Genomic DNA, 22446 nt, shown 5'->3' with positions numbered 1-22446 from the left:
TCTAAGAAGAAAATGAGCGGAAATCTGTATTTCAGGGATCAGGTTTAGTCTCTTGACAGTTTTGTTGCATTGCACAGACACGGATACTTAAGCAAATGCCATTCTGATAAAGAGCTGGTATTTTGGGTCTGATTTCTGAATTTGTGTAAACACCTTTTACCATTTTGGACAGGGCTCTTTGTTGGCATTGCAGTTTTAAATGTGTTGTGTTTTTATTTTACCCTATTTTCAGTATTATGTGCTATAAGGTTTGGGGGGGGGGGTTATTTGACAAATATACTAGCACTGTCACTGATTCATAACCCTCCCTTTGGCTAAGTAAAAGGGCTGGGCAATTGCCAGACTTCTTGAACTGCACTGTGTACCTCTTTGAGTATTCTAAAAGGGTACGACTGCCTGTATCATAATCATGTGATAATTATGTTTCAAAACAACAATTGTGATTCAGCTTCTGCACTCCAGTGCACATTCAATGCTGTATGGTCCAAGACAAGCACATCAGAACAGCACCCAATGCCACAGGAAAGTAGGAACTGTAAAGGAACATGTGTGGTTAAGATTTTTGGAGATGTTCCCTTCAGTGTGACCTGAAAGCCCTCTTGCTTTACAGACTAGCACACCAATGGCTACAGAGGGATGCCGATACAGTTAGTCAGCCTATTTTAAGAACCTAAGTCTGACAACAGTGCCACAGAACACTGTGCAGCACATATTTGGTCTGACCCAGGTCAGAATGAGTAAAACTTTCTTTTAATTACTACAGACAGGACAGCTGCTTCTTAATGGTGCTTCCATACAGTCCGGCTGTATAGTAAAGTAAGTGTTGATTGCAGATTTTAAGAAAATATTCAGCAGCTGTCAGGGAGGCTTAAGCTTGCTCATTTATTATTGTTAATAATACTGCTGTTACGTCAGCATAATGGTATTGAATGCTTTTGAATCAATTGTAGCAGCATTTTTAGCAACATTCACATGTGCTGATCAGCTAAGTGGTTAAAAAAAGAAATGGAAAAAACATTCGTTTAAGAGATTGGATCTTTTTTTGTTCATCTAAAAAGTGGAAAGCCTACCTACAGTCTTACAATAATCACAATTTCATTGACAACTCCTTATGCCTTCCTGCTCGTAAATAATGCATTCCTTAATGTATCGAGATTTTTTCAGAAAATAGTCTGTTGTCTGAGAAAGGCATATTCTCAGGAAAGTGAGTAATTCTGGCACTATTAGCAATTTTCCCATGCACTTCCTGGTTACTGCAGTTAGGTTTAAATAACGCTTTTAAAGCAGTGTGTTTGCAGGGCCCCCATGGAGCAACTCAGATGTTACTCATCTGTGTTGTGATGGACAGTTTTTTTCCATGCTTTACTGACTGTTCTCTCATCCTGTGCACTGTCCACTTGGTGACAGAATTTTTGTTTTTTGCCAGCACTCTGAATCATGACACGCCATGACCACTTGACAGTGATTATGAGTAAAAAAAATCAAACCATTGCTATTCGTTTTCGCTCATACCTTTAACTGAGTCCAATTACATTCAGAACAGTGAATGAAAAAATCATGTTTTAACTCCAAGAGCTGATCGCTGACTTGTCAGAGCGTCATTCTTAACTGATCATCACCAATGTGAAGCTCCTTGCATTCTTCATTGAACTATTTCTTGCTCTAAGCAATACATTCTTTGACATATTCTTAGAACTTCATTTGCAGGAGACATACCAGATGAGATCTCGTGCTCTGTGCTGCTCTGAAATGCTTCTCCCCACTTGGGACTACCTGGACCTCAAAGGTGAAGCAGATCTCCTGGGTAATAAGGCGCCTTCGCCACTTTTCATCTTCCAAGAGGCAGGGGCTCGTCTCAGACGAAATCTTGGCGAGTCTTGTGGCATTGTGTGTGAGCTCTGAGAATGTATCCACAACTCGCTAAGCTGCGATACCCAAACTCAGAGTTCTGTTTTAATTAGGATTGTATCAGTATTGTGTTGGACTGATGTCCTGCCCTGGCTGCTGACATTGCTTGCTGGTACCTCTTCAGATCAGCTTCCGTGCTACCCTGATAAAGTGGTGTAGGAAATGGATGGATGTATCAGTACTTGGTCAAGATGGGGGTAGGATTTATTTTGCACTTTGTCTTTACCATGTGATATTTACGCATGATCTGTCTTTCCTATTGCAAGCTGCAGTGAAACAGAACTGACGGGTTTGCTGCCAGCAGGTTTTACCATAACCCTGAAATGGCCTTTGAGCTTCCCATACTGAGATGCACTTTCCAAAGAGCAGGGGTTTTGGGAATAGGCCCAGCCCTGCAATAACTGACCTGCATAAATGTCTTTGGTCTTATGACTGCCCTGATGAATGAGATGTCTCCAAAAACATGCTGAGAAAGCGAACCTTCTCTAAACCCTGTGATAACAGTGCTGAGGGCAGCACTTAAAAAAGGACCCTTTTGTCTGTGTCTCTTGTCTCTCTTCGTCCGTATGAAATGATGTCTGTTCTTGATGTTGCCTGTGGGCCTTTAGTCAGAGCTGTTCCCCTTGTTCATCTTCCTTGTTCCCTTGCCTGACAAACGCTGTAACTGATAAAGACCGAACACGCAGCACAGACTAGCTGGAATCTCAGATGCTGATCTTCACTGGCACTGTGCTGAGTCTTGCTAAGTTTCTGTTTTGAAGTCCACTGATCAAAGTGATTAAAACCATGTGAAGGAATGACTGTCATGTCTCTGCAAGATCCTGCGCTACAGGCAACGCGGGCTTCTAGGCAGGACAGGACTCACATGGTTCGGTTCACACTGCATTTGAAATCTGATTTTGCGCCTGGGGTACAATTACTGTTCACTCTTTTCAACCCCACTAAGGGGAAAGTAGGTCACTGCGGCTGCAGTAGGTCAGGCTTGTGAGCTCTGCTTGGGGGATGTTGTTCTGCTGCAGTAAAAGGCTTAAGGAAGTGTTTTGTGGATGAGATCAGGAAATAGCTGGAATGAGCTTTCTGTTTGCGTGGTGTGAGATCAGGAAAATTGCTCCACATAATGAGACTTGAAATTCGGTGCTCTGTTGTGGTTTTTTTTTTGCTTGGCAGACACCTTGACAATGTCTTAAAATTCTCCTCTTCATTTATTTTTCTTTTAAACGACTTGGCTGACAGTCTCCCATTTCCCCCCCACACAAAGCATTCCATTTCAGGAGGTTTCAGAATCTCAACTGTGCTCCTATTGAAGCAGCTCGGCCCAGATTTCAGAGAGATGAGACAACGCTGTTGCCGACGATGGGAACCCTTCCAAGAGCCTCCTTCCATCATTGTGATGTCTTGTCTTTTTGCGATTCACGGTTGTTTTTTGGAGAATGTCAGTTTTGAAACACTTTCTTGTTGCAGAACAGGACATAAAAGCCTTTTCCTTTGTCAGAGCCTCGCTCAGGGGAGGATGCCTGACCTTAGCCACTGGCCTGTGATGATGCAGTTTCGCCTTCCTGTGTCATTTATCAGTCAAACTGTCTGCTTTACCTACAGTAAAACCAGTCTAACAGGGCTGGTCCGTCTAGTTGTTCCAGAATCCATATCAAACCAAACTCTGACAGACACCATGCATGCTACAGGGCAGAGACAACACACCCTTCTGTAACTTCAGGAATGTATTCACTTAACTTTCTTCTTTGCAAACCCAAATTTCAGAAAGACAAAAGTTTTTTCTTAGCGACTAACTGTTCCAAAATGGCATATTGTGGATTTATCCAGATAAGTAAATGTGTTTATTTTGGCAGAAAGATATTTGCTTAGAACAGAGCTTCCCAATCCATTTGTGTGTAACCTCAGTGTCTCTTGGTTTTTATCCCAAAGGAGTCCAACTGAACCAAGTAATTTAATTGAATGCCAGATTGAAGTAATATCAGTAATGTAATTTTCAATTTGGCATTTCTTTTCTCTACTCATATAAATATTTGTATGTAACTTCAAAACTGCAGCCTTTTGGAATAAAGAAATAAAAAAAATTGAAAAGAACAAATGAAGCAAATTATTACTTTCATTTAGCAAGCAAGAGTCAAGCTGGAATGAAAATTTGGGATCACGATTATAATCTATATTATACATTTCATGCACCTTACTGGTTCAGTTAGCGGTAGGTTAATAATTCAGGATTCCTGTCAAGCAATTCTCAAAAGGATCTGCCAGAGCCAGCTGTCACAATAATGGCAGGAATATGGCTGAGTGTTGCTGCCCTGCTGGAATATTAGAGAACACCATTGTCTCCAGAAGCAGGCAGTGTTGTAACAGGATCCACTCAACCAACAGAAGCTGACACAGCTCTCGTTGAGATGCATACTGCTGTGTAAGGATCTCTGGCATTTTGCAAAGTTCTAATCATTTAACTGCATGTCTTTCCTTCTTTTTGTAGATTGTGATTCTGTCACAATCTTGAAATTAAATTTAATCTCATTTTGTACAAAATGGTGATCGAGTTGGCATTCAGTCCTATGCTGTTATCATTTTTGATGCTGCAGAGACTAGTTTATTAAGGAAAACAATGCTCCCAAACCTGTGATTATATATGGGAATTTTGGAGCATAGAAGCTTAATTGAGTTCCACTCCTTGAGAGAAGCTTGAGTTTTGTGTTTATCATATTTATTACATGTGACTGCTGTGGGGGCAGATGATTAAAATGTTAGCTGTTTGTCAAATGACTCCTACAGTGCAACTAAAGCAATTTTTGTTGAAATATACAGTAGATGGTCATCATCGAATACTATAATTAGTTCAGTGGTAAAATATTACTTCACTTTATGGATGTTTTCTGCTCATGAGGTTTATTAGTACAAATACAACTGAAGGTTAAAGAAGAAGAACTGCTTTTCATTCTCTCTCATTCATTTCAGTCCATTCCCGAAGAGCAGGCCGAGGCAGTTAAATTGGCCCAGTTAAGCCAGGAACCAGCTGGTTTTATTAAATGAAAAACTGTAGACAAAACAGCCCTTAGGACCAGGAATGGTCATCCCAGGGTTAAGGGATTAAACTCTTTGCCCAGGGTGCAGTACTGTAGTGTTATATTTAGGAATTGAGGAATTTAATTTAATTGTCACATTGCACCATGGCAATGAACAAAGCTCTAGAGGAAGACTGTACATACAGCACTACAGAGTAAAGAACTTGTGGCCCAGCCTGGTGAACTCTTACATTGTTGAAGTTTTCAGATATAACCATTCACTTGTGACAAAAATTGATTACTTTTACTTTACAGCATTTTTTACTTTTAGTCTAGAATTTTTATCTGCCAGTTCCTCCCCGTTAATGCACGGACCAGCCTCTGTAGATTGTAAACTGACGAAAACGGCCAAAAAAATCTTTGTTTTGGGTCAAGTCCAGTTACATTAAAGGGCATTACTGAATGAGAGCAAATTAAGAGGAATGTTGCAGAAAATCAATCTTGTATATAATTTTAAATACTTTTTAAAATACGCAGTTTATTCTTTTATCTTAATCATGTTTATGTGGGCTTAGAAAGCCAACTTGTTTTGCAGTTAGAAAGGATTTAGAAATCGTTCCTTTTCAGAAAACTTAATGGGTTTAAGACAAAGGCAAAACAGTTCCTAAATCGTCCCTGATAATTTTATCTACTGGGTAATACACACAAATGGCTGCAATCAGAAGAATTAATGTCACTACGTTTCAGAACACATTTATTTGGCTATTCCCCTGAGTAAGAGCAAGAGGAGAAGCCAACAGTGTAACTTGTGTTTACTGTACATCTCGACTTCTTTAGTCAATTTTCTTTATGTCACAGGCCTCTTTTGATCACATTTAAACTGGCACTTAATTCTCCCGTTTAGTTTGGCCATATTTTCACTGGCCGACTTCATATTCTCAGCACACAGCACACACATCCTGCTGTCAGGTGGTGTTCAAGTGGAATTTAAGCACTTTCTGTAGCTTGTTGGCTTTATATATGTGACGGTGTTTGGTTCAAGAGAAAACCGTGTGCAGGAACTGCAGCTTCTTCATTTGCTGCTTTCCATCTTCTAAAATAATGGCTTAGGCTGGGAGTGTAATGGATGTGGCTTAGGCAGGCTGCGAGGAACGTAGCTCCCAGAAGGCCGGTACCACGCCTGCCCTCCAGTTTATTATTAGGCAGAGGGAATGAGAGCAGCCTGAAAGGGGAAAGGCAGGCTCCGGTTTGTTGCCACGGCAACTGTTTATTGCCAACTTTCCAGAGACTGCCTCTCTTTACTTTTCAGCTGGGCCTTTCAGGCCTTCAGCCGAAACTTCATAAAATGGTTTATGCTTCCTTCGTAGGAGGTATTTACACAAGGCTAACCTCGAGGTGGCGTGGAAGAGGCCCGCTGCCGGGTCGAAATTCTCAAAGTCCTTTTTTTTGTTGTTGTTTGTTTGTTTTGTAACGCAACGGGGGCTCAGGCAGGCGCCCTTGCCGCATTAGGTCAGCCCCCCACCGTCGGGGGCTCGAACCCGGGACTCCCGCATCACTCAGCAGGGACCCAGCCCAGTGAGCCAAAGAGAGATCTCTCTACAGCCCAGTAGCTGTGGTCCTGCTATTACTGGGAAGGGCGGTGACGTCACCTGCTCTGGTAAGCCGGCTCTTACACAGTGCCTGTCGGCCGTAAGCGTTACAGTTTGTTCTCCCCACAGGGATACAAACTGTCCGACTGGGGTGCGTTTCCGCCCGTGACGGGATCTCTGAGCTGAGGGCTCTGGTTCGGGTTGTGCTAATTAAGCTGGACCCCCGTCATTTCCTGCAAGAAGCCAAAATGCCTCTTCAGCAGCCTGGCAGGGTAGCGTGTTGTAGACTCACAGAACCATTATTGGGGAAAAAAAAGTTTTCCCTGTTCTCAGTTTTATACTGCACCTCTGCGGTTTTCCACTAGCGTCCTCGGGTGTGCTTTTCTCTGCTGGGGTGACTTTGAGGATTTTGCATATTTGAGTCGGGTTCTCTTGTAGTCTCCTGTGTTGAAGACTAAGAGGTTTATCAGTTTTAACCTGTCAGTGTAGAATAGTTTCTATAAGCCCAGGAATGCATCTGGTAGCTCTCCTCTGGACTGATTGAGACGAAGTCTTAATTGAAGTGCTGACATCTTTAGGTCTTCTAGCTCTACATATTTGGAAACTGCCTATTTGACTGGGGTTTATGTTTAATGGAATTTGATTTTGTAATGTAATGGGTATACAAAAGCAAATTGTTCCATGTATCCTCAAGTTACAAGAAAGCAACTGAGAAATGCTTAACAACCTTCAAGGTACAAGCTCCTGCTTTTTAGCTGTTTTTTACAAGCTCCCTGACATAAAGCATACTGTGCACGGGCTATACCGCTGTGAAAACAGGGGCATAATTATGTGTGTTTGATGCCAGAAAACGTGAAATATCAAAAAAAAAAACTGCAAGGGTTTTGTGTTGAACAACTATTCCATTCCTTACAGCTTTTGTATTTGGTTCTGAATCCTATCTCTCTGTGCCAGCAGGACATTTTCAAACTGAGCTGAAAGAGTGGCAATACCAGTGCAGTGCTCTGCTCTCTAATGGATGCTGAGACGTAATGAGATCTCATTGGAAAACTGATCCACAGAGATCAAGGGAGGTCTCTTATATGCTCCTCTTAAATAAAAGAGCTCTTGCATTATTGAGACTCTAGCACAGTCGAGGCACTGAGTAACAGAGGAAGATGGCTTGGACTCCACATCAGCTGTTTGTGTTGTGCTGTAGTAAGGTTATGATAAACCTGGGGAAGAGGGTTTGTCCTGCCATAGAGCAGAACAGGTGGACAGAAATTCTGGACGTAACTTGGCAAAACACAGTGTGTTCAAGCACATTAAATAAAGTGTAAAGTGTCATTATATTGAAGGAAGAAAATAAAATGGTTACTTTGTGTTTATTTTTATTTTTATTTCTGCTACAGACTGACAAAGCAGTGATGGGTTACCAGTGTGCGCTATGTTGGATGAAATAAAAATGCATTATTATAGGGATTTATCCTGTGTTACTGTGTTCTCCAAACTACTTTTTATATCCAATACCAAAGCATTATTTTAATAATACAGCACCAGCTGAGTTTGTATTTTGGGACTATTGAGTATATAGGGAATTTAAGAGCAGTGGGTTGTGGAACAAGGAACCTGATGTGTTTTCCTCTTGTTTCCCTAGGTGCGGGAAATCTTGGGGCGCTGCTCCTGCCCATCCCAGTTTCCAATGACCAAGGTCTCTGAGGGGAAGTACAAAGTAGGAGATTCCAGTGCTTTGATCTTCATCAGGGTAAGACCAACTGAGTCTTTCTCTTGTGGTTAGGCTAGTACTGTATATCACACACATGGTGATAAAACTGTGAGATGAAAAATGCAACCCCTTCTTCGTGGGTCTAATTACCAAGTTGTTTGGCTGAAGCTTTTCTGCCAAAGTGATTTACATTTGAAGCCAATTGTCCAGTGGTTTACTGTACTGGAGCCCTTTGGGTGAATCACCTTGTTGAGGGATAAAAGCACAGTGTCTCACCGGGGATCTGAAGCCACGACTGTCCAGTCATGAGCTCAGAACCCTGACCAGTGCTGCCCCAGTCCCACATGGATCTGTCTGACATTTTTTTTTCTATAAGCCAGGATCTTTCAGCAATCTGCCTGGATTGTCTGTGTCATACAGCAAGTTAGGCACTTCAAGCCAGGGCAAATTGGGATGACAGTTTTGTTAATACACAGTAAAGAGAAGACCCTTCTATAAAAACATTCCCCGTTATAGCCCAGGTTAGAAGACATGAAATTTCTTTATGGACCCAGTACTTCTGCTGCTCCACAAACGTCCCGAGGTCTGGTGATCTAGTCTCGGATGTTTTTCTAGGAAAGCAAAATCCGTAGTATTATTTTATCCATTGAGCTCCGTCGTTCAGATTTTGCCTACCTTTGGTAAAAACATGCAAGTCCTTATTGATAGCATTTCTATGTATCTGTCTAGTACTGGTGCTTAATTAATATGCAGCATCATGGTCAAATTAGAAGCTGCCTCTGCTTTTGTCTGTGATGGCCGTTACTATGCAGCTCCTCACCATAGCCGATGGGCAGTTACCCAGGGCCGCGGCCGCTTCGCTGTTCTTGCCAGACAGAAGCTTTTCAACAGCTGAAATGCCTTGAATTCAAAGCAAACAGCCCTCTTTTCATCTGCGGAGCCGCCTGTCACCCTGGCGGCTCGGTCCCTAGGCTGCAGGAGAGGCAGCCGAGCAGCGCCGAGCTGCTGTTTCCTGTCAGCCGTGAGGGAAGAAGCCTCTGAAGGGGATTGAACAGGACACAGACTTCGTGTTAGTATTTGGAGTTCAATAAGAACAAATAAGTGTAATAGCCATCGGCATTTCTTGCTGTTTTATGAGAAAGAGTGTTTTCTTCAGGCATACCAACGACAAAGACAAAAAGCCATCCCTAATGGCTTGCAGTATTCAGTCATACAGTTTACTGCAGGGTGAGCTATGTAACCTGAGCATTCACTCATGAATGGTGTAGCAGATACCAGCACTGACCAGGGCCAGCCTTGCTTAGCTTAGCTTCTGAGATCTGACAAGATCAGGCTACAATCAGGTGGTTCTTTGAAAAAGAGCCTTTGGGGGGAAAAAAATGTCCTACTGCTCGCTTTCTAAAGTGTAATAAAGATGTCTAACATTTCAGTTGGTATGTTTAACACACATAGTATTAAAACTGAGGCCTTGATATCCCAAATGGCTCAAGCAGTGAAGGTCTGTGCCTGGAGTGCATGTTATCTCCCACAGTCCTGACAGCGCTGGCTCAAGCCCGAGCTGCCCGTGACTCTCGAGTGAGGGCTTGCAGGTAGCTGTGCGCTGGCCTGCTGGGTGTGGGCAGGCCTGAGTCAAGCTGGGTGTTGTCAGCTTGCACAACAGTGAGCTCTTGGACTTACCAGACGCCCATGAGCTTCCCGTGTTGTCAGCGAGAGATGCATCACTCCTCCGACGTACTCTAGTCAGCTGGTCCGCCAGGTGTGCAACAGCTGTGGTGTGTTCCAGGTGCTGCGGACTCACGTGATGGTGCGAGTCGGGGGTGGCTGGGACACGCTGGAACACTACCTGGACAAGCATGACCCGTGCCGCTGCAATGCCTTTGGTGAGTGTGGCGCCTCCTACTGGCCCACGCTGGTTCCTCCTCAGCCCTGCGAGCCAGCACCATCTGTCTGTACTGAAACACATCCCGTCTCTCTACAAGAAAATGTGTTGATTTAAAGCTCCTGTGAATCCACACCACAATCAGTGTTATCATCTCTCACTGTAATCTCAAGGGTGTAATATATGTGGTCAGATCTAGCTGCCAGAGGGGTACATGTCACAGGGCCAGATTAGGGGTGATTTAAACAGTTGAAGTATTAATTACTACTGTGATGGTGACTTGTTTTTCCATGACTAGCTCATCGCTATCAGCAGTCCAGATCGAGCAGTCTGACTCCATGTAAAACTGGAACCGGCCACATTTCCCAGTCTCCCAGCACTGGACCCCACTGGAAGACAGACAGCGGCACCCCACTCAGGACGCCGGACAGACGCACTCTGGAGCCCCCTGGCGCCGGGCGCACCCCCCGCCACTCCCTCCCCACGGAGCTGGACGCCAGCACGGGCCGGGCGCCCGCTACCCCCCGCCCGCCCCGGGATCGCTCCGAACCGCGGCAAGCCCCCCCACTCAGGTACACCCCGGCACCCCGAAGGACGCGTCCGTCAGAATCATGTCCCGCTGGGGATGTCTGTCAGAAAGTGAGCAGTCTGCATCACTGCCTGGCAGCGCTGGGGCCCTGGGTTCAGTTCCTGGGGTGCTGTCTGGGTGGAGTCTGCATGTTCTCCCCGTGTTTGCACGGGTTTCCTCCAGGTGCTCCGGATTCCTCCCACCGTCCAAAACACGCACACACACTGGTGGGTTAATGAGCTTCTGGGAAAGCTGGCTCTGGTGTGAGTATGTATTTCAGACATGGGTTAAAAGATCTTTTATAAAATATTCTGGTTAAAAAAGGAGTTTTAGGTTGGGTGTAGAATATTGTAAAATCCTGCTCTTGTGGAATGGAAAGACTTAGGACATAACATGTTTTAAAAAATAATAGTACACTTTAAAAGGGATTTTATATGACTGCCCTTTGGCAACAGTGTTTGGCCTTAATATTTACCAGGGCAAATGGAGACTTATCTCAAATCACTGAACTACTGTACCTGTGGGGTTTCTGAGCATGGAGTGACAGTCTGATCTCACTAATCCTCTGGTGTGGAGAGAATCCCAGCCCTCCACAGTGAGACAGGACGATTAAACCCTCAGCTCTCTCTAATCAGGGGTGACATTGCTGGGACTCTGGATCCCCCTGCCTGCACTCTGACAGTCCGACTCCCTGCACATTTCTACACACTTGCCCACCGACACTGGTCCCGTCTCACCTGCTGCACAAAATGACTTCCAATTGCTTCTTTACAGTGTAATCATACGACATTTGCTGACATATTTAACATTTTTCCATATACATTCAGCTGATTATCCACATGAATAATGTGCTTCCTCTTACATTTATAGAGCTACAGATAAATACATTAAAAATGATATTCAAATATGAATCAAGAACAGAACACACACAATTATGTATTTGTTTTCCCACTTATTTACTTTGATTGGTAGTCAGTGCATTTTGTAAAGGCTGTTCTGAAGAGGTGAGCGAAAGTTGATCTTAAAACGCTTTCATTTGCACAGCCATTGAAGCTAGCTGCGGAACAGCGCCCCCCTGTGGCTTGTCAGGAACCTGCGAGCTTGCCGCGTTGTCAATGACCGCAGCATCGCCTCTCTGAATGCAAGCACACTGAACGTGGCTGTAGATGTTCTGGGCGGGGAGCGGAGTCAGGCTGTTACAGACACAACACCCGTGTAGTAGGCCGCGAGAGACAAGGTGTTTATAAATAGAAAATGCCAAAACATTCCCGACTCCATGCCGGACTCGTCAAACTGGGAGGGAGAAACGTAGCAATTCATCAAATTGACAGAGCACCCAGTCGGACAAATCATTTTAATCTGTCGGTACATGACATTCCTCAGCGGGTTCAAAATGTAAATTGTGGACATTAAGGTCATTATATATCTGCAGTACTGGACACCAGTTAAACTTTGCTACGGCTTCTAAAAGAAAATGTATTTTTACCCACTTAGATGAAGATTACTTTTTGTTCTTCACAGCTAAAATTACATTGCCATTACAGTATGTTCCTTAGTGATTATGAGTCTGCAGAGCTACCATTGTTTGAAGCCATTAAGTTCAGCAGTCTTTCATCCTGGCTTGCCACCAGAAAGTCACTTAGCATGCGGAAACGGTAATGGGTTTTGACTAAAACTCAAAAGGGCAGATGTAAAATTTAACCCTTAAAAGGATTCCTTTATACCTGCATTTTCTGTTTTTCCAGTTTTGTGCTGTTCCTGATTGCCCATTTCTTCTGTTGCTTTGCTTTTTTTGCTATTGTAACATACAAAAACACAAGACAACATTTTGGGGTATCAGGACCCCCAAAATCTCCTTGATACCCCCACTTGTATCCAATTTTGGCAGGTTGCACAGGAAATAACGTTCTTAGTAGAAAAATGCATTTAATGTCGGAATTTCAGCTCTCAAACATTTTTGTGCCAAGAATGAATATTCTAGTGAAGACATTAAAGGTACCAAACATGAAAGCAATGTGATGTAAAGTGTAAGATACTAGTCTGGGTTTCTGTTGTCAACTGGCTGTTGCAGCTTAAACGTTTGATGCTTTTTTTAAATGATGTCTCTCTCTCTTCAAGCGGATTGTGTATAGTACTGCACAGCTGTCTGTTATAAAAACTAATATTCTAAAAATCAGTGTGAAGCACAGACCGTATAGTTCACGGTTATTGAGTGCCTTCAGGAATCCTCAGGAAGATGTGATTGAATTGGAAAGGTGTGATGGGTAATGCAGCTTTGAGCCTTTGGGAAGTCAGAGAAGCTTCAGGCCCCTAACAAAAATGTTCTAGGTACTGCTGGACCAGGCTTGGCCTGACCCCACAGATGAAGAAACTGCAGATGAGGAGGAAAGGGTTACCTTGGAAATAGACTGCAGTCAAACTGGCCAGCCGAACCTAATGACCTCCTCATTTGTAACCTTTGTTATATTCTTATATTCACTTAGAACTGAGAACAAGAGACCCTCTTTTACTCAGGGGGCTGTGGGAGCCTGGAACAAGCTACCCAGCCACGTTGATGAAGGAGACACACTGGCTTCTCTTAAGCAAAGATCCCCTGCTGCTGGCTCTCTTAGCACCTAGAAACTCACTGAGGTAGATGAGCTGTGTTGACTCCTCTGGTGTGTAAACTTTCTTCTATCCGAATACAAGGAGGACGCTTGTTCCAGACTCCCGCAATCTTCTGTACGTTTCTCAGTGTGAGATTTAGTAAGAGACTGTGTTCCTTTGCATGAAGTCAAGTTTAGGTTTATTCTGGCTGGCTGCTTTCTTACTGATACTTTCTTTTGTGGAACACAGGTCCAAGGAGGCATTGCCCGTGGTGACTCGGAAACTCTCTGGGGACAGCGACTCCTCCACTGCGTCTTCCAAGGGTGGGGGGGGGCGACCTTCCCTGCCAGGGAGCAAGAAGCCTGGTGAAGAGGTGGTCCTGCTGGTGAGCAGGAGGGAGGGCAAGCATGTCATTGAGAGACCCGGAGCCACTCATGTCCCGGCCCTGCGCCCTCCACAGCCCAGAGCTCGTAGCCAGTCTCGCGGCCGCAGCGTCATCCTCAGGCCCAGTCCGCCTCTGGATATCCCCAAACCGGACAGCATCAAGGCCAGGCCCGACAGAGGCCGCTCGCTGGGGCCCGAAAGCCCGAGGAAGCTGCAGACTTCCAGGTCTCAGAGCCAGGGGAAGCCGTTCACTCGGGGCAGAGACAGTGAGGCTAACGTAGCACAGCCAAGAGGAAGAATCTTTCAACCGCCCCGTGCTGGAGGAGATCCTCGAGCCAAGAGCAGCACTCCATCCTCTCCAAAAATCGGCGTTGGAGCTTTCCCTAGGAAGCAGAATATCTCCTCGTTGGGAAAAGGAAGCCAGAACAGCCCAAGCAAGAAGGTTCCAGCCCCCCGGACGACCGGGCCCAAGTCCCCATCTGTCGGGCGGAGCAGACTGCTCCCTCCGGTCCCACGGTCCCACCGGAGCAATCCCAGGAGCTCCTATGGGAACCTCAGCAGGGGGGGCTCGAGTGAATGGCTGGATACAGGGGATGGGGACCTGGGAGTGACTTTTCAGGCCTTGCCTTGCTTAGACCCCAGCCGGGAGAAGGAGCTGTATCGGAGCTTCGAGGCTGAGTTCTTGGCAAACACACAAAGGAGCGGCTTCGCTGAAGGAGGGGATGATTATGGTGATCTCCTCGCTCAGCCTTTGCAGCCGCAGGCCTTGCAGCAGCCTCCCCTGGGCGACCCCAACGTCACCGACTCTGCTTACTCCTCATCCAATTCCTCTACATCCTCCCTCAACGTTGGGAATAAGCTGGGGGTTCTACCAGATCTGCGCGACTCCACACGGGCCACCGAGGCGCAAGCTGGAGGCTGCGGCCAAAGTCACGTGGATGCCGATCGCTGGCCAGGCCACTCGGAGCCTCAGGGCCCAAAGCTGCTGCCTGTTCTGTCAAGTTCTCTAGAAGAGAGAGAGTTTCTCTCCTCTGTGAACAATCTAAAAGACAAAGAGACTGCACCTCCGAGCTCTGCCATCTGGCGACTGGACCCTGGAGACGTGATCAGTGGTCACAAAGTAGTTTCCCAAAGCAACCGATCATTAGGCTTGGATTCCGGAATGAGAGGCGTGATGAACTCAAGAAAAGGGAATTCAAGAGTTCGCCTGGATTCGGATGACCTGGATGGAGATCTGGAGGGCTTGCAGAACCAGGAAGGTGCTTCCGATTTTGAGGACGACGACGACCTCACTCTTCTGCCTCCTGATGCGCACCACCTCGCCCCTTCGGAGGACTGCTCTTTCCTGGACTCCTCCAGTGAAGGGTCTTGCTCGCAGTGCGTGATCCAGAACGAGGCCTGCTCGGTGGGCTCGCCCACCCCCCCTCTTCAGACGGCGGACCCGTGTGTGGTTTTGCGGCCCAAGAAGGGCTTGAAAAAGCCAGAGAGAGTGCCCTCCATCTACAAACTCAAGCTCCGGCCAAAACTCCGTCCTCGCACTGACAACCGGCCCGAGAAGAGCCCCTCGCGCATTCCCACCCCTGTCAGCTATAAGCAGGCAGCGCAGGTGCCCCAGCCCCCCCCGAGCCCCAGGGTGAATGGTCACCCCAGGTGGGTAGTGGACCACAGGTCTAGGAGGGCTCTCCATCAGGCCCTTACAGATCTGATCAATCCTTCCGAGGACCAGCGAGATGGGTCGTCTGTGGAGTCGGGCAGTCTGGACGACGAAGCATGGATGTAGCTGACAAGGCGATCAGGATTTTGTTCATGTGCCTTCCTCTTCGCTGTTGCATTTGTTAACTCTGAGGTGTGATCAACACTCCCCTTTCCTGACCAGAGAGGCAATGGGAGGATGTCCCGATGATGACGGATACGCAGACGAAGAGGATTTGTGCACCAGGATCGACTGCACTGGAGTCCATGGAAACTTGAGGTTTAGGCAGATGAATGCTGTGGGTGAACAATTACCAACAATTTCAGAACTTTAGCCCATTTTGCATAACAGGTTAGGAGGTAGAGGGGCTGTGCAGAGCAAAACATTCCATGAGCTTATTGAGTTTAGAGGAGCTTAATGAGAGTCAAATTAAGGAATGTGTCCAGTTGTATGCCATTACTACCCATTCACTTACTGTCTGAAGTAAGGAGTAATTTATGCTGGTTTTGGGTGGCTTTATTAACCTACTACAACCCTAATTAGATTCCTCTGGCCTGGCCTGGCCTTCCTGTAATGTAGGCACAAACATGTAGCTTCTTCTCTTTGCACTCAAAAGCTTAATTTATTTGACACCAAAGTACTGTAGTCCGGTGTATATATTCTTTAATGTGGTTTTGCAGGGTGCTGTGGTTTAAAGCAAGACCTGTTTCTGGAAGAAGCTTGACTGAAATGTCTTAAACTCTGCCCAAAGTTGTGTGCACACTCCAAGACATCAGATAAAAATCTGTCATAGCAACTTAATGGCAGGTTGTGACAACAGCCTTACTGGACCTGTGGCAGAGCTTTTAAGGAGCACCAATTAGACTGACATCTCATTGAGCTAGGTGATGAGCATCAATAATCAGGTTTGTCAGTCCCAGGTGGTTGAGTCTTCAGGGATGTTCTTCTTATAATTCAGGACACTGAATTACTTTGTCCCTGAGAACTTCTGTTCAGTATATTTTATAAATCACTATAGCATCCACACTTTCAGAATTTGAACTTGACCACTAAAACATTAATAAGTTCAGAAATTTAGGAATCGGGTAGATCTGAAAACTACATAGCTCCTCAAGTACTAAAGGCTTTAAAAATGAAGACTTGACAATCTCCTGTAAAACCTTCTGGATGCGTGGCTCTCCTTGACCAGTAGACCACCTCTACTGTTCCAGCACTATCAACACTTTAGCTTCACTTCAGTTTTAATCAGGGATGTGATGACACTACAGCCTAGAGTTGTCCTATGAATGTTGCTGTGCTATACTCCTACATTGCACACAGTACGCTTCCTGTATACATTTGCCCTATTTTATTATGCAAAATGGGATGAGATACAAAATATGTAGCTCTTAGGATGACGATAGACAGGAGGGAGAGCATAGCCATTCAGATAATAAAAAGTAGCACACACTCTCTTTCATGATATATGGACCTTCCACACAAATAACACAGAAAAGGCCTGCACATTTCTGCATATCAATCAGTATTATATTGCAATGTGATGCTATTCATCCTAATAAGAAGCCCACATGATAAAATACGCTGCGTTCGTCACCCTGATCCGCAGACCTCTGCACCTTGATACTGAAACACCTTGCCGAGCCTATTGAAGGGTGGGTGGAATACACAGTGCATAGTCTGAGCCTCATTGCTGAGGAGCCTCCTCCAACACAGAGCTGGTAGGCCTTCGGCTATCATCTTACCTCTCTCTCCTAGTCCTACTCTTATCCCAGCTTAAATGTCCAAATATGTCAATCCTGATTTAGGAGCCCTTGCACCTTGTATTGTAGAAGGGGTAGCACAGCCATTATAAAAAAACTTTTCAACATTTCTGTACAACTTGTTGTATAAAGTAGGTCTGCTAAAAGCTCTCTGTGCAAAGAAAATGCAATATTCCCTTTCTGTTCTGTGATCAATAGATAGAAAGACTATCCAGTCGTGGAAATAACTCCACGTCTGTTGACTAAAATGGCAGTATTGGATTTTGTAAAAAAAACAACTTCCGTGAACATTGTACTTATATTTTAGCTACGTATACACCACAGTGTGTATAACACTGCCTGAAAGACCTTGCTCTTTCAAATGACCTTGCTCTTTCAAATGTAGAAGTTGTCAGTATCTGTTGGAGTGGCACGTTGATGGGTTCCCCAAGCTCTTATTAATTGAATATTCCTTCCTGATATACTGCATCAGTTTGAATAAAAGGAGACTTTTAAAGTAAAAGCATAATTTCCTGGTCAGTACACATTTCTGTGAAATGACCACCTTATTTTCTAATGATATAGAATTTAAGACTTTTTACTTATTTTATTATTTAGATTTTTACCTAGGGATTTTATTTTTTAAAAATTCTCCCCGTTTGTGTTTATCAGTCCTAGATTCCATTCCATTTGCATGTTTGTGCAGTTCTTTTAATTTGTTGTGTTCTGCACAATCTTAATTTTGTGGGGGGGAGACGGCCTGTACTTTTCCAGCTTGCTCAGTTTACAGATCTGGGACCTGCAACTCATGCGTATTCACAGCGAACAGCTCATGTTCTTATTAACAGCACAATCACAGGCTGGAATTATCTGGCATACATTTGCTGCATTTTCAGGATCATCGAGTTTCAATCTCTCTGCTTCGGTAATGGACTCCACAGAGAGGAAGTGGAGAGGGTCTGATTGCTCGGTATGGCATTGCTGTGGACTGGATCGTAGTAGGAAGTGCAGGCAGAGTATCTGGCCTCTTAGCTGTAGTTCCCATCACCACAGTCTTCTAGAATCGTTGAAACTCTGCGTTTCTAGTCTAAGATATATTTTGGTTACAATAGCAAGCAAAATTGGACTGCTGCACTTTGCTTGGCTTCTTGGTCCTAAATTCCTAAATTGATAGCCTTTTCCAGAAATGTAGACAAAATAATTATACAGTTCTATAATTATAAAAGCCAGAAACAACCTGGATACATAGCCTTTTTAAATTTTAAAAGGCTTGGCTTTATATGCAGAATTTAAGAAATAATGCCATTTAATAACAGTCAGAAATGGAATCGTAATTCTATCCACAATACATTAATGAGCATTAATTTAAAAATATATATGCTATGTAGATATTCTGAATGCAGCATTAAGATGAAAAAGGAAATGCGTCTTCTACTTTGTGATGCATTGAAAATGTATGTTGTTCTGGTGGAGACTTTTGTATCGGACAGGATTGATCTCGGAAGGCTCCACTTTCTAGACTACGCTTTCTAGTGTAACCAACATGCTGGAGGCTAGCTGCTTCTGCAGTAGCAGCTAACAGGGACATAACTAATCAGTCTACACAGCCTCAGAAACGGCAGCACATTAGAAAATGATTTGAGAGGCAGCAAGACTTTTCACCTCTTTTTCTGCAGCACCTAAGTTATGCTGGAAAATACGTGTCACACATTTGCTACCTGGACCATAGTTTAGAGAATTACTCAGCTATGACTTTTTTTAGTGTCTCTGAGGGAGCTGAGCAGGTGATATCTTGTGGAAAGCCACTGGCCCATGCTTTTTTACTTTTATCAAGATATTGTTTGTTTTTTTAATGGGTCTTAAAACATCATTAAACTGGTTAAGCTATATATACTTCTAAGAGGTATATAGAGTTGATATTTTCTCCAATTTCAGCTTATTGAAATTCAGATATCTTGGCAGACATTAGCACCTAAACTGACAAATCATGAAAAGGGAATATTGCATCTTTAATCCTGAAGCCTAGGTAGTATTTTAGAAATTAAGAAGTTCTTCCAATGAATATACTAATAACTGTTTTATACCTTTTTCTAATAGTTAACTGCTGCTCTTTATAATCTGCAAAAAAATAAATGTAAATGTATGTTGTGTATAAGGGATGTATATACTTTGTAATGTTTTGTCTGTTCTGCTGCCTTAGCTATGCAATACAGCTGTAAGCAATGTTGCCTTTATTCCCTCTTGGCCTTATAGAGTGTGCTCCAGCCTCATCACAAATCAAAACAGGAAACTTCAGTTTTATTTTTCACCACATTTCTGACACAATTTGTGACAGATTTTCAAACTCATGCCTGATCTGATGAGTTTATGTATCCCGAACAGTGGATGCCATTATAGTATTTTTAACAGTGTTCTGTACAATCAAGGTAAATAAAATCATTGCAAAATTCAATAACAGGTTGGCCTCTGATGTGATACCACTGTCATGCGAATCATCGATAGGATCCAGTCATTGTCAGCTGTGGCTGCTCTTGAGTGTTTGTGCCTAATCGTTTGATTGACCCACCTCTCCAGGACATCTACTCCAGTGTACATATACAAATCCTCTTGTCTTGAGTCTATACTGACCCCTGGAGCTTGCAGGGTAAAGCGCACCCTTTAAAAATGCTTTTTTTTTTGCCACTAGTGAAAAACACAGTGATGTACAGTACTACAGCAAGTAGAGGACAATTTGCAGCTTTGAAGCTCCATGGACAGAGAGCTCATGCTATAACACAGTGACAAAAATACACGACGCCTGCCATCTTACCACCTCTGACCTCTAACCTTTCCTTGAGGAAGTACCAGGATAAAAGACCGAGCTCGGCTCTCCTGTGTTCTTAAGTTGCTTTCGTTGTGTGAGCCGGGGATGCTGTTGTCTGTGTAATCAGGTGTTCATCGGAAGTGTGATAGAACTAAAAGAGGTAGATGCCCAGGGAACACAGCCCAGCTCAATGTCTACCTTCAGTATATGGGTCTTCTGTGAGAATGGGTAATGCTATATTGTCAAGACAATGAAATGAATGCAAAATAGCATACTCTTCTGTAAATAAAATGTATCCTTCTCTGAACTTGCACTGTGCAGATAGTTTAAATGGGGTTGCTAGAGACTCTTTTATTACCTTGGTTAAAGCTGGTATCTGATGTGGTTGTATTTTCAGGGCACAATAATATTAAAATAAGAACCCTATAATATAGTGTCAATATGCTAAATACTATGTGGTCAAAGGCCATTGTGATTTTTAATGCTTCTCTGTCTGACCAAGTAGAGGTTAATTCCACACTAAGTAGAAACTAATTTTCAGCATGGAATTAATCTCTGCTGGCTCCACAGTTCCCACAATGACAGACTTGCCAGCTCTAACCTATTTTCTATTTAAGTTGTATGTGCCCTGTATGTAACATGATATTAATGAGATTTTGTCCGATACCCTTTTAGTATGTGTTCTTTGTGGTTTTAATTTGAATTTTATTTCAGTAATTTTTCAAAGATTTGATGTCAGTGCAAACCACTAATATGGTATGAATTTGTTTTCAAATGTACATGAATAACTAATGAAAGCACCTCAAAGGATCAGATTTACAGTCATAATCACATTAAATAATTAAATACTTCAAACACAGTGAGATGCAGTTTTACCTTATGCGTATACCAACGGTAATCTCTTTTTTGTGCATATTCCGCAGCTGTTTCATGCATTGTTTTAGAATTAAATCTTCCTTAGGGGCTGCAGGTTTGCTAGCTTGGTTGTTTCTGGCGGTGGGAGTATTGACTCCAGATTAAATTAACAATAATGATGATAAGCAATGCTACTCGTCATGGCTGTAATATTAAAAGCAGAACTGCACTGTAAGCAGTCTGAGAGCACCAGAGTGCAAGAAAGGTGACATTACACGTCAGGAAAGCAGGTTTGTCTTTATTTCTGTGCGGCACTTGGGCCAGTCTCTGAAGACCTTCAGGAAATTCCTTAGCTCTCTTTGAGAATTGCATCTCCCCAGTACTAAAACATCCATCATCTTAAGCACTTTAATGATAGCAGTTTTCCCTTGTAATGCTCCTGTAAAACTTTTATACAAAGCATATTCCGTAAGGCTTGTCAAATGGAGCTGTATCTATTGTACTACAGGGCTCGTGATCGGAGACACTTAACTACGGTTGTGGCGGTTTTGCTCGTTAGCAGAGTGGGTGGGATTTAGTTTATTTTATTTTGTAACGAATGAAAGCAGTGTTAAAGATTTGTTGCTTCTATTTATTTTCGAGTGTTGGATTTGAAGCAGGTCATGACAGGGGAATGAGTTTGCACTGTGAGTTAAAATGGCAATATGACTGGCATCAGCAGTTTCTGTGTCTGAGTGTGTTATTGATTATACTTCCAGAAGGATTAAAGGGATGGAGTCTTGACATTGTGTGAAGTTTCTGTAGATGTGTAAGCCTGGAAATTACCTGTAAGTCTTTTCTAAGTTCAGTTTTTTGCTGAATTGTTTTAGGCCGCTGGATACCTGAACACAAGTCTAAAGCACCTAAAGTTACATTGCAACTGTAATAAATGTCTCTTAGTTATTAAAAATCATAGGTGTTTTTGTGGTCTTTGTTTCATGTCTCATCAGTTTCGAATGCATTTTCTTCACATTCTTGTTGGCTCTTTTGTGAAATCTTTTGATAGAAACACACCTGTTTGAAACAGTTTTAAATCATACCATAACAAACATAAAGCCTGTAATAAAAATGGTGACGGTTCAGTAGCAGAGCAATCTAAACTGATTATTGAGATAATTAGTGTTATGCATCCATCTATCTGATAGCCACTCCATGTTCTGCATGGGTCACAGGGGGGCCAGAGCCTATCCCAGCAAGCAGTGGGCGCAAGGCAAGCTCCACCCTGGACAGGACGCCAGACCATCGCAGTGCACATGTAGACACAGAAACACTCGCACTAGGGCCAATTTTCCCAGAGGCCAATTAACCTACAGTACTAGTATGTCTTTGGACTGTGGGAGGAAACTCTCACTATCATAAGGGGGAACTTGCAGACTCCACACAGATAACAACCGAAGGTCCAGTCTTGAACCCAGGGCCCCAGCGCTGTGAGGCAGCAATGATAACAACTGCACCACTATGCTGCCCTGATTTATAAATGGGAAATTAAAATATTTCCAGGTGTTTTTTGGAAATGATACCCACTTAGTCAAAAACCCCTACCTTATTGGGGTTTTTTGCACAGTGAGGTTTATTTTCAGAAGGATTCAAAAAGTCAAAGTTCAATTGGGGTAGCTGTTTTCAGGAGTAGACAATGCAGGACAAAACATAATTCTAAAACCACCATTTTCATGCTTCCAACAAAAAAGTTTTA

The 22446-nt window shown here is 43.7% G+C and overlaps 1 protein-coding gene across 3 annotated transcripts in view; it reads left to right on the top strand.

Annotated features, from left to right (window-relative positions):
- gas2l1 (growth arrest-specific 2 like 1) overlaps nt 1–21663 on the top strand; it is a 31145-nt gene extending 9482 nt beyond the window's left edge. For all 3 annotated transcript variants that reach the window (XM_006640455.3, XM_069182109.1, XM_015366456.2), the window contains exons 3-6: nt 8139–8246; nt 9991–10087; nt 10385–10658; nt 13490–21663. In XM_006640455.3, the coding sequence (XP_006640518.2) occupies nt 8139–8246; nt 9991–10087; nt 10385–10658; nt 13490–15404 (2394 nt within the window). In that variant the 3' untranslated portion in view covers nt 15405–21663. The remainder of the gene's footprint in view (nt 1–8138; nt 8247–9990; nt 10088–10384; nt 10659–13489) is intronic.
- Nucleotides 21664–22446: the final 783 nt, after the last annotated feature.

The sequence above is a fragment of the Lepisosteus oculatus genome, chromosome 22 (assembly GCF_040954835.1).
Source record: "Lepisosteus oculatus isolate fLepOcu1 chromosome 22, fLepOcu1.hap2, whole genome shotgun sequence".
Taxonomy (NCBI): domain Eukaryota; kingdom Metazoa; phylum Chordata; class Actinopteri; order Semionotiformes; family Lepisosteidae; genus Lepisosteus; species Lepisosteus oculatus.
Note: the sequence above shows the minus strand (reverse complement) of the source record. Positions and strands in the feature narration are given on the sequence as shown.